This window comes from Pollachius pollachius (assembly GCF_949987615.1).
Source record: "Pollachius pollachius genome assembly, chromosome: 3".
Lineage (NCBI taxonomy): Eukaryota > Metazoa > Chordata > Actinopteri > Gadiformes > Gadidae > Pollachius > Pollachius pollachius.
Genome location: NC_136936.1, coordinates 44,599,561 through 44,612,814, shown reverse-complemented (window position 1 = coordinate 44,612,814; position 13,254 = coordinate 44,599,561). Strand labels below are relative to the sequence as shown.

The 13,254-nt window shown below is 43.9% G+C and overlaps 1 protein-coding gene across 1 annotated transcript in view; it reads left to right on the top strand.

Moving 5' to 3' along the window:
- The window catches only part of pth2ra (parathyroid hormone 2 receptor a), a gene marked incomplete at its 3' end in the record, with an annotated part of 38,989 nt that extends 26,264 nt beyond the window's left edge, over positions 1 to 12,725 (top strand). The window contains exons 10-12 of the mRNA XM_079733831.1: positions 9,307 to 9,445; positions 12,030 to 12,071; positions 12,297 to 12,725. Of these exons, the coding sequence (XP_079589957.1) occupies positions 9,307 to 9,445; positions 12,030 to 12,071; positions 12,297 to 12,725 (610 nt within the window). The remainder of the gene's footprint in view (positions 1 to 9,306; positions 9,446 to 12,029; positions 12,072 to 12,296) is intronic.
- Positions 12,726 to 13,254: the final 529 nt, after the last annotated feature.

The following is a 13,254-nucleotide window of genomic DNA, read 5'->3' as shown; positions in this document are numbered from 1 at the left end:
TGTTTCAATTCAATGTGAACAAACCTCCAGGGTACAACAAAGGGTATAAAAATGTGACATTACCTATTAATGTAAACACTACAACAACAGGATACGGCGGTTGTGCTGTCTGGCAAAACGGTCCACAAATGCATCCAGATCCAGAGCCTTGGCCCTTCTGGACTCTATGCTCAGGACACCAAGATCACTGAGGCTCATGTCAGTAGTGGTGGACCGCAGGAAGGTTTTGATCAGTTTCAGTGTGGAGAAACTGCGTTCGCAAGAGGCTGAGCTTACAGGAAGGGTTACGGCAATCTTGCACAGTCTAAAGAGTTCAAAGAAAACTTCCCTGTATGGCTCAATAAAACAAACCAGCTCAACTGTATTGCATGGCTTTGTAATTTCACCACTCTGTATTTTTCTGTCCAAAACTCTCTTAAATTGATGGAGCTCATGCCCTAAATCATCAATGTCTGCATTGTACAAACGGCCAAATGAAAAAACATTTGTCTCCTTTAAAAAGGCATCACTCTGGGGGTTGAGAGACTGTATGCTTGTCATGAGCTCACAGTTGGTATTGGAGAAACGTCTGTTCAACTCCTTGAGCATGCTGTCAATTACAGGATAGAAAAATGATGTGCAAAACATAGCTTTGTCACGTTCTACCTCCCTCTGACCAACAGTGCTTAGTGTGCAGTAGCCACTGAGCCTAGTGCTCAGCATTGTCTGACGTTTTGCCACTGATGGTGCAGAATCACAGTGCTCACAAATAGTCAATGCTTCATCCCACAACTTATCAAAGAAAGACTCCTGCCTGTGGTCTTTCAATGTCTGGACTAAAGCATTTACCAAGTCAACAGCTCTAGCCAGATCAACAGTTTGTGACTGTAACATGTCAGACAGTAGTTATGTCTCCCCAAACAACTTACTAAGAGTGACAAGGTGCACAACAAATTGTAGGTCAATTTGAGGCAGAAGACCTCGGGCCTCAACAGTTCTTTCACCGTGGCGTTCTTGAGCAATCTGTTGCAGTAGTCGTTTAAGGGCAGGTAGAGTGTCAATTATGTTGCGCAGTGCTAGAAATCGGCATGCCCAACGTGTGTCGCTTAAACGTTGCAACTCTCTTGTTTTGCCATACGTTTCTTTTTGGAGAGACAGCCATTTTGGGTGCACATATGAGCCAGAGGTAAAAATATAAAGGCTCTGTAACAAAGAAAAAAACTCCTGTTTCTGGGACATTTTTGACTACATCAACTAACACTAAATTGAGACAGTGTGCACTACAATGAATGTAGAAGGCAAATTTAGCCTGTTCTTTGATCCTTGCCTGAACCCCTGAATGTTTACCGCTCATAACGGCAGCGCCATCGTATGCTTGGCCTACAAGGTTATTTTTGTAGTTCAGGCCGTAACTTTCCAGTAAGTTCACTATTTTTCCAGTTAGGCTTGCTGCATCTAACCTCTCTGCAGATTCAAAATGGAGAAAACTCTCCTTAATGGCCCCATTGTAATAGTACCTGAGTGTGAAAGAAATCTGTTCACTTTTTGAAACATCCTTTGTTTCATCTGCCATGATGCTGAAAACCTCACTGTTCTTCACTTCTTCTATGATTTCAGAACGAACCATTTCTGCCAAACAACCCAAAACCTCATTCTGGATGATCTTGCTTGTGTACTTTGCATTGTTAATAGAAGTTAATCTTCTCTTAACAAGTGGGTCGTGGTTAGCAACTGTGCTAAGAATTTCCCTAAAGTTTCCTTTGTTATTGGACTCTTCAGATTCATCATGCCCTCTTTGTGCTATGTTTTGTGTAGCTGTAAGTAACAGCACTTCCCCAATTGTTTTAATGTATGCCCGATTTTCTTGTACTTGTTTAGTGTGTTCTTTGTTAAGGATATCTGCTAGTGTTGCATCATTTTTAACAGCACTTTGATAATCCCGCCATGCTATCATCGCACACTTGTGTCGCTCAGACTTTGCATGAACTGAAAACCCTGCCTTTCTCATAGTTGCATTTTTCCAGTTTCTAAACCCAGGGGTTGAAACAAAAACAGTGTCAGGGGCCTTTGGTGTGCTAAAATGTCTACATGCATAGCAATATGTAGAGTCCATTATGACAGAATACTCAAGCCATGGATGAAGAGTATACCAGTTTTGCCTGAAGCACCGTCTTCTGTCCCCCATCAAAGTGGTTGGGAATATATTCAAGTTCGGCTGTACTGGTGCATCATTCTTGGACTTGCTGATATCTGTAGAAAGATGTACAGTAAACATAGAGCACAACTAAAACATTTATTTACTTACGCATGTATATCTGCATGTAGTTCAAGTTTGTGCTATATTGGCACAAATTGAATTTACAGCAGAAAGCATAATTTTAAGGATACACAGTAGACCTACAATGAAATTGTAATTGCACTACTTTGCAAACAGAAATAACCTTCTTCATCACAAACCTGCAGTACTTGATCCACATGGATTTACTTGCTGTACCTCTGGCTGTTTCTCTCTCTGTCTCTGTATGTTTTCTTCCTCCTCACCCTCTTCTTCATCCTTCTCACTCTCTGAAATTTCCCTCTCTGTGTCAGAGCCCTCACGTTCATCACATGCCCTCTCTCCAACCTCCTCCGACTCTCCCTCTTCCTGCTCCTCAGCTCTCTCAATACCTTGACTTGTTTCTCTCACTGCTGTTTCTTTCACTTTTTTGTTTACTGGGGCAAAAAAGGATGCTATATTCTTTCCTCGTTTCATGATAGCTGCTATTAGAAGAAAAAATCGTAGGGGCATGCATTACACTTCGTTGCATAACCATCTCTCCCTACTTAACACGGGAAGATCAACAAGAACAACAAGTCACATAAAAGATTAAATCGTTTTGCTTACCTTCGACTTTTGCAACAGGAGAAATCGTAGCTCCTTTCTTTCTCCAGGAGTATTTGCTGAGCTCGCATTCACCGAGCAGCAGCAACACAGTGTTTGGGTGCGCCGTTTGGGTGCGCCGCTCTAATTTACCCGTGTAGAACGTGCAGCAACAATGTTTGGGTGCGCCGTTTGGGTGCGCCGCTCTAATTTACCCGTGTAGAACGTTGCGTCGCATTAGTTCCGCTTTTGGCACTCGCGTGTAAAATCATAATCAATTCATAATTGTTTTATTTGGTCAGCACGGTGGGGCCACAGGGGGGGCCAGGGACATGTCCACAGGGGCACGGGCCCCCGTGGGCCCCCGTATAGAACCGCCATTGCTAACAGAGTCCCCGGGGCTCTGGACGTCCGTTTGGCAATACTGTGCACATCGCTAATAGTTGTTCGGGGTAGCTCCTGTAAACACCGGCTGTAGAAGGTCGCCATAATAAACTCAGCTTATTGAGCAGCGGACGACCGGAAGCCAAGACCACTGTTTTGTAGAACCCGGAAGAATGTTGCGCATAAGGCCTATTGGATGCATTTGGAATAACTGAGGTCTGCCCGGATGCTACATCCATTTTATATACTATCTATGGTTATTTCCCATAGACATTTGACCGATGGAACCAGGAGCCTCGAAGGCGGGACTTATTCTTCAGAGGTCTATTAATGTTACATAGTCGACCCTTTGTCAATCACAGTTGTAGAAGAAACATTTAAGCTTGCCTTTTTAAACATAAACAATTCACAGACCATTTTGGCAGGGTAAATTCGATTTCTGAATTGTTATTGTGTCTTTCTGTTGTTTTGAACCACTTGCATGCAAAATGAATAATTGGACGATAATGGTGAATCACAGAACAGTTTTTGCAGCATTGAGTGATGACAGCTCGGGTTAAGGAATTAATTTTTTTAATTGTGTATGTACATTTATGTTGCAACCGCGTCATTATCCTATAAAGTTAAAGGTCAAATAAACTAACTAATTGAAACAAAATAAGACCTAGGTTGCTCTGAACAAAGCACAAGGACGAACCACGTCCCTTGCTCTGAACATTCACTCTGAACCAAGGGCGTAGGAACCGGGGGGGACGGAGGGGACGTGTCCCCCCCAATATTGGAGACAGGCGCATCTGTCCCACCTAAAAATTATACCGGGGGAGAAAAATATTTTATTTTATTTTGAAAGCGCAACGTCTTGCCACCGCTTCTTATTCTAAAAAACTGGATGATTGAGCGTGCAATTAAAGAATTGATTTGCTATTTATCAGTTCATTACTGCCATTCAAAATGTGTTTTCCTTTACATTTACAAATGTATCTTTTTAGTAGAATAAAATATATTTGTGAATTTTTTCAGTGTAGTTCATTTATGACATATTTCTGTTCAAACCATTAACGGATCTGTCAGGTTTCCGATATGTGTCCCCCCCAATGTTAAACTCATTCCTACGCCCCTGCTCTGAACGATTCACTCTGTGAACGACTCGCTCTGTGAACGACTCACTCTGAGAATGATTCTTCAAATTAATCGAATCCATTCTAACACAAGCTATCAGCTGCTTTGGCACCTCTGCTACCAATGTCACTTAGTTGAATCCCATCCTTTGTCACGCTTCTAGAAAAATACACCTACAAGCAATTAGTCTTGCTGGGCCTGAGTCCACCAAAAGCTTTTGGTGTCTTTCCACTGATGTGTTCTATTGATATACTGTCAATTGATCTTCAGAAAGACTTTTGTTGATGTGTGGAAGGATTTAAACTATCCAGTCTTCTAGTCTAGTCAATTAGATCCAAGCCAATATTAAGAACAGCTCTAAAGCTTAAAATGTGATTGTTTTAAATAGTGGAAATGTATTAAACAAATGTTCTAGCAAGGGCCAACGGTTCTCTTATAATATTGTGTTGAATAACATTTTATAACAGAGAGGATATTACTTATTTGTGATTGATTGTTTCCGTTAATGAGCTGACCCAGCTGGTCTTGGAGAAAGAAAAAGGGAGTTTTCTGCTGTTGTCACTTTGTGTTTGCCTCTATTCTAAGTTCCCTGGCATTTTACTATTCACACAAAAATAAAGCCGTTAATCACAGTTACAGTCTCCAAGGGCTTCACCCACATACACACAAACACATGCAGACCTACACACAGACACATGCAGACATACACACCTGCATACACATGCGTGGACATACACAAACACACACACACATGCACGCCCACACGCACAGGTGTTTCATGGCCTGTCTCTCCCTCGCTGTTTAATCTAAAAGAGGATTGGCTGTGATCATGATGCTTTACAATGACCCGCTGCCGCTCGGAAAAAAACACAACAGCGGGTTGGCGGTCGGTGTCTAACTTGATTTATCTTATTCAACCGTTATTTAACTTTTGGTAAATTTGTTGAAATTCTCATAACACACACACATTTGGTGTATGCGGCTGTCAGAGGCCTGTAATAAGTCTGCCCAATCGTTTCATTTGGCCCAAAGGACATGATTGGACAGCCTACCTGTCTGTCTCCCTGCCGGCTGCCTGTGTGCACTCTGCCTGTTCCTTCATTGCGTATTAGAGTGTTTCACAGGTTAGGCTGACCTAGTGCTAAAGAGGAAGTCACTCTATTTTGGGGCAGTGCCTATGGAGGGAGGCCTTTAGGGTGGATGGGAATTTTTCGTTTGGATACTTTCAAAATCAAGCTATCCTCGGCTGGTTTCTCCAAATTGCCTTCCCTACTTTAAATATGTCCCCGTTACACCCCACTGATCTGTAGACAGTATACCACTCAGGCGCTTGGTGACAGGTGGCAGCCTAGACGTAGCCAACCCATTTAGGTATAAGGTTTGCCATTTTATTCAAAATAAACAGCCATTAGGTGTATTTTATTGAAGAAATGGGTGAAGGCAATTTCTGCACAACATGGTTTCGGCAATTTTGAATACTAGTTGAGCTGTGTGTGAGGCAAGCGTTCGACGCTCTTGTAGGTGTATTTTTCTGCTCCGCACATGAAAGCAGCCTCAGGGGACCCTGAGATTGAGGAGGCAGAAGTAGAGATGAAGGCTGGTGAGCCACAGGTCATGGCAGAGCCAGTGAAGAGACAATGAAACACAAAATAGCCTCCAGTTACATTTACATATTGATAGTTTATTTCACCTGTAGACATGTGGCATTAAGCTTCAATGACCAGGGGCGAGTTGGTACTCTACGCTTCAACTGATGCATTCAAATAGGCCAAGTTTGACTTTTATTTTTATTGTTTTTTTACGTAAGCCGTAAGGTACAGACATGTTTATTAAAAGAGATGGTGTCTGTGAAATAATGGTGAATCTGTAATATTGTTTGCAGAGCAATGAATGGGGGACATTTGTTATTGTTATGAAGGCAAATCTACAAGCTACGTTGGATGGTAAATAATGTTGTCCTGGATCCTCTGATTCTAGCAGCCTGCCTCAAAAGTAGAATTCTTTTTTAGATTCCTTCAGAAATGATGTGTCTCGCGCATTTCCTGCCCTCGGATCGATCCTATCAGAGACCTAACCTTAAGCCCTTTGTCAAGTTACCTCCTGCGATATTTACAAGCTAAAGGCATTTTTTGTACACTTTATTGACATTTCCAATAGTACAAATGGCATCTATTAGGAATAGGAAATAATAAAAAAGTTTCAGCCGGGACTGAAACACCCAACAAAAACACTGACCATCATTGCCCCTGATCTGATGTTATGAATGTTTTTATTTAATATGTGATTAAAAATGCATTGGGTTTTTAAAAGTGAAATTTGAGATTAGATGAGCCAAGAGAGTTATGAGAGATATCAGAAATGTGTGAACTGTGAAAATGAGAAAAAACATTCATTCTGAGATCATGTCAAGCCAGCAAAAAGGGTTTAAGTTAATTATTCATAGTTGATATTAAGAAATAATCCTGCCTGGGTGTAGTATTTTGATGCTTTGTTAACACATACAAATTACATTGGAAGTGGAAAAGTCAGTTGCAATTAGATAATGAGTCTTGAGCCCTGTGTGAGACGGAGTGTCGGAGAGGAATGTGTGCTAATATTCCTGGAAGGAGCAGGAGAGTGTGTAAACCTCCCCATATTACTCTGTAATTTCATCTTTCTGTCCTGCCAATAGCTCAACGGGGATACATCACTGACCAATTCATTAGTCCACAAAAGCATCTGCTTATTATCCAGCATAATCTATTCTTGATTGATCATTTATTTATTCATGATTATGTTTTTGTGTGTGTGTGTGTGCGTGATGAAATAGTAAATGAACTGCATATATATAGCGCTTTACTAATCAGTGTCCAATCAAAGCCCTTTACAATTAAGGGCTAACATTCACCCATCCATGGTGTCAGCCCTGCAAGGCAACAGCCAGCTCGTCGGGAGCAGTTAGGTTTTGGTGTCTTGCTCAGGGACACCTCCAAACCTTTTTCAGAAGGGGCTCGAACTAGCCAGTCCAGCCGCTTACCTCCTGAGCCACTGCTGCCCTGTCTGTGTGTAGCACACATTTTATTCAAATGTTTTCCGAGGTGCCCATCTAACCGTTTTATTCATGATTGGAAGACATTCAAAAGTGAGATGAAAGCTTCTCTCATAGCGACGTGTGTTGGGACCGTGGGACATTGGGAATTCTTTACCCATGTGGAAAGGCTACGCTGAGTGTTTGCCAAATACAGACACAGCGCCTATAAAGTTACATAGTTGGAAAAAAAAAACTTAAGGTAGAAAAAAAGCATACTGTAGTTTTGCAGTTAGCAAATTAATAAGCTGTTAGCGTGTCATTATCTTATATATTTTATTGGTATGCGTTTATATACAAAAATAATAGCATGTCAGTAGGCTATGTAGTTCTAGCATATGGCATACCTTCTGTGTCGATGACTCAAAGACACTCATTGGGGAAATGGGATAGAACAATAGTAAGACCAAAAGAATATTTCAGATGATATGATCTGGCCCTGCTGCAATCACACACAATAATACTTGTGCTGTCCACTGCCAAATATTCTCTGGAGGAATGGGAGTTTGGTGGTGTTCCAACAGATCCTTCAGCTAGAAAGTAACCTGTGTAACAATGGCAGCACTCAGTCTGCAAAGTAAAGCACAAAGCCTTTGTACTGCGGAAACCACAACATTAGCATCACTTTGTATGCTTTACACACTGTCATGTCGAAAAACAATGATTGCGAGCAAGATCATCAGTTTGTTGTAAAAGCCTGATGTCGACTGGCTATGCGTGAATAAAGAATATAAACAACGATTTTTCTGGAAAATACGGCATTTGTCCCAATAGGCATGCCCTAGAAAATAATAATTGCAGGTTAAGTTTGGCGGTGCTTACATTATTTTTTTTCGACTGCATAATCAATTTCACAGTATTTGTCTCCAATTTCTGAGCTTGGATTTACTTTTGCATTTGTTGTTTTATTCATGAAGATACAGAGAGTTAGACATGCAGCAAATTCGGCAGGAATCAAACCCGAGTCACTGCAGTGCCGTAAGGACTGATCTTTAAAGCTACGACCCACTGGGGTGCCCTGAGATGGGTTTTCAAACAGACACAATTAAAGTTTCTTAGGCAGACAATTATGGCTGGGTGAAAGGGCAGTGATTATGTAATGTTATTGCGTTGCTCTGCTGTGTTTAACCTTCTGCATGCATCGAAAGGAATAGTCAGATGATAACAGTGAATCATACAACAAGCAGAAAGTTGTTGTGACGACTTGTGGATTAGTGGGCTCTGCAGCGATCAATCTTAATTAATTCCTTTTATGTTGGAACCCAGACAGGGTGCTGAACTATCATAATTTATAATGCATTAGTTGATCTAAGACGCTGTCAGCGGTGTCATCGTTTTGTTGAACTTCCTGTCGGGTTTTTGGTATTTGTTTTTGCTTGGCGTGTTTGGTTGTGTAAGTGCTCCTGGGAGCGATGGAATTGTTAGCTTCTCCTGATTGGCTAAAGTGTGAAGGTAATACCAGAAGACTGTGTTTACTGCCTGGGAGACCCATGTTACTGAACAAATACTCTGTCAGTGATGGCTGTCAGACTATAGGGCTATTCAAAACTTGTTCAAACAAATAAATGTTGCTTCGAACACCTTTTAATGATGGTGTGTCTTGTGTGTATCGTGTGTGTCGGTGTGTATGTGCCTTGTGTATGTATCTGCAGGTGCAGGTGTGTTTTTGTCTGGGTGTTTGTCTTGTTGAAAGGGTGTCATATGGTGTTTGTGTGTGTGTCTTGTTTTTTTATGTGTTTTTTTGTCTTGTTGGGCGTTTGTCTTGTTGGTTTGTGTGTGTGTGTGTGTGTCTTGTTGGTTTGTGTGCGTGTATTTGGGTCTGTGTTTATGTATCTAATGTGTCTTGTTGTGCGTGTGTCTTGTTGGTGTGTGTGTGTGTGTGTGTGTGTGTCCACAGGAAACTGGCCAAGTCCACCCTAGTGCTGGTGCTGGTGTTCGGGGTCCACTACATCATCTTCGTGGGTTTACCGCAGACGACTAAAGGGCCGAGCTGGGAGGTCCGCATGTACTTCGAGCTGTTCTTCAACTCCTTCCAGGTAGACTCACACTACAGGCCATAGGAAAGGTCCATTAACCATTTACTTTTACCATAACAAAGGTATTCTTGCAGTACTTAAGGCCCTTGAACACATGCATCCCCTTAATAATCAGGTTAACCTGGCAGGGCTGTCGTGTAGTGAAGGGTGTGTGTCATGTACTGAAGTGTGTGTGTCGTGTAGTGAAGGGGGTGTTTCATGTACTAAAGTGCGTATGGCGTGTACTAAAGTGTGTGTATCGTGCAGTGTCATGTGGCCTGTGAGTCCTCAGATAGACCCTTGTTGAAAGTTGGTTCCTACTGCGTGCAACGGTAAGGTATGTGGTAATAAGTACAAAATCGAGCCACACTTGGTGTAGGTCAGGTGCCTATTTCCCACCCTGGTTAGGATACCTCATTACATTCAAGCCGGACAGCATGCTCGGCTTTCCAGTGCTCAAATTAAATTGTACAGGGAATAGCATACATAATGATTTTAATGTGATGGGATCAAGTCCACTTAATATAACACACAAACCGGTACGTACACACACACACACACACACACACACACACACACACACACACACACACACACACACACACACACACACACACACACACACACAAACACACACCCCCCCGATGGCAGCCATGGGTTATCTCTGAGTATAATTGAAATGTCCAATTGCAGGTGCAGTGAGGAGTGCTGGGGACTGATCACGATAAATTAAGCTCTGCCTTTGTCTCCTATAGTCTAGCCCTGGAGGGGAGATCTCTCCTCCAGACCGATCATTAAGGAGCTTCTTCAAAATGTATTGAGAGTGAATTTAGAGTGGTGTGGGTGAAGGTTATCATCGATAATGAAAACAAACAAAGCTGGACCGCCGACCCAAGAGACTTCCCCTTTTGGGCAGGTCATGGGGGGCATGTCATTTCTCCTAGGCCTCTGACAGGGGTCTTTTTTCTCCAGACACACACACACACACAGACACACACACACACACACACACACACACACACAGGCAAACTCACGCAGACAGAGACACACACACACACACACACACACACACACACACACACACACACACACATAGATACACACACTCACACACACACAACCACACAAACCCAGACACACACGGAATAATATGTTAGCAAAATTCCTAAACTTTTTACCAGTCCACCGCTGAGATATGGGCTTTTGATTGTTTGTTTCTATGAATCAATACTTAGAATCTCGCCCCTGACAAATACCCAATATTACAAAAAATACAAAAATGAGCAGTGAAACTAATACAAATTACATTAAAACTAAGCATTTTCAAAATAAAGAAAATAACTCAACTAGTAAACCAGCTTTAAAAACTAATTCCAACAAAACTGTATCAAACAAAACAAATGCCAGACCGTGAAAAACAACCATGTCTGTGTACGCGCATGTAATAATTATAAATGTTTTTCCCTAATGATTAATTGCATAGACTAGCTTTGTTTTCTCATCTGTCATTCCTCCGCTCAACAGATGAGCAGAGGAATGCTAAGAAGGCCGTCCAGTGAGTGAGCACTAGGAGTTGGATGGTAGAATAACCCCTACTCCGTTCAATATAGCGCCACCATCTGCTGCTCGCCCGGCGGGGCCTCCAGCCATCAGCCAGGGCCCCACCTGGGGGCCAGATCAAACATACCTGGTCAGTGGAGCAGGGGGCCCCGTCGGCCCATAGCCCGCATTAGAGATACGCCATTAAAGAGTGCCCAGTCACAAACCAAAAGACATTTGTGAAATTGAAGGTAAGCTTTTTGTGACGACCGCCTAGTGAATGTTCAAACACACTAGCATCGACAGAGGTGGACGTGGCATTAAAACATTTTGAAAATACTTACAATTCTGGAGCTTAAAAACAGGCTACTTTCACAAAACCCGGATGAAAAGAATGACCCAGCTCTTGGTTAAACTCCGAACCATCAAGGTACTTTTCCTGTAGAAAGACACTTCAGTAGAGGGACGCTAACAGAATTTGAAAATAAATCCTCAAACCTGTAATGGCCTGATTATTATGGACTGCCTTGGGCCTGGAACCACACAGACGAGGATACAATTTATTGATAGCAGTGGAATGCGATTCGTTCGGGCTGCTTTAATGACTGAGACATGATTTTTTCCTTCTTCCTTCTTCCCTCTAGCACATATACCCACTAGAAATCAATACATTAACACATCAAAAGAACAGTACCTAAACTTTCAGGGATGTATCTGACTGGCGCACGTTCTCTCCTTCTATCTCACACTCCGGCACACTCAACCTTAGTCAACTCTCAGCCTGTGGAGAGCCATTCACTCGCACTGCTTTCATCTTCCCATTCATTTGTGCAGATAGAAAAGTCAGACGCGTTATCTCGTGCCCCCCCCCCACACCTACTGTAGTCAGAGTGAGCAGGAAGAATGGCTTCACCATGGGGACCTAAATCAAAATATTTCCCTATATACAATAACACAATGCTATCATCATATGCTTTTCAATTGGCAAAGCTCCTTTTCACAACATATTCCTACGTGAAGGTTGTTCAGTAAAGTTGGTTCCGTTTTTCTGTTTGTTTTCTCCCAGGGTTTTTTTGTATCCATAATATACTGCTACTGCAACGGAGAGGTAAGTGCAGAGTCTACGTATGAAATATAAAGTGTGATTCAAGGTTAACGTTTCACATTAAACCCTACAAACCTCGACTTGTCAATGTTCACCGCCGATCCCGCTTCTGTTCAAATGTATTCATTGGCTCGCCGTTTTTCTTTAGTCGCCCACATTTTGAAGATTGTGAATGAAAGTGATGGCTGCAGTTATAAAGTTGCCAAACACCCCCCCCCCTGCCGGCAGGTGCAGACGGAGGTGCGGAAGACGTGGACGCGCTGGAACCTGGCGCTGGACTGGAAGGTGCCGGTGGCGTGCGGACCCTGCCGCTACGGCTCGGTGCTGACGGGCCTCAACAACAACAACCACAGCACCAGCAGCCAGTCGCACCTGGCTCTGGGCCACGCCGCCACGCGCTCCACCACGCTGGTGTCCAGCCGCGTGTACCGCGGCGCGGCGCGGCCCGCCCTCGGCGCGCACGCCGCGCTGCCCGGCTACGTGGCGAGCGGCTCGGACGCCGACAGCCTCCAGCCGTCGGTGCGCGACGACGCGGAGGCGGAGGCGGGCGACGGAGACAGCGGGCCCAAGCGGCTGGAGGACATCTCGCTGAAGGAGGCGCTGCCCGTGCTGGACCGCAGCGCCACTGCCGAGGACGAGGAGGAGGAGACCCTGTGAGGGAGACCGCCTGGGGGGGGGGGGGCGTTGGGGACAGGCGGGAGGAGGGCTCAGGTCTCCACTCGCCACTCTTTGTCAACAGGGTGCTCCGCAGGAGGTCCGCTCACAAAGCGTTTCCCGGCTTTGTACATCCGAACAATACATGGGCAAGGATTGATTGCATCGTTTATGAGGGAGAGTGGTGAGTCCCCCCGAGGGCTGCAGCTCTGCAGGGCGGTTGTTTCTTTTCAAGAGCCTGGACGGAGGCACAGGCCGCGCGGCCACAGCAGTGGAGCACCTTCAAGGGCGCACTTCAGGCGGCGTTTACCAGCCCCGACGCGAACGGGACGCCGACGGAGCCTTTGTACGAAACGCTCGATGGCTCCGCTGGAATTAACAAAGGCCGACAGGAAGGTGATGTCAAGGGTGATTTGTGAAACGCACCTAGTCCCAATTCCGGTGTCATAGGGCTTCACTGTCCCACACTCATGAAACCCAAGGTGTTGGAGTACGGACGGCGTTTCTCGGTCATGTCAACGGTCATTTCAAA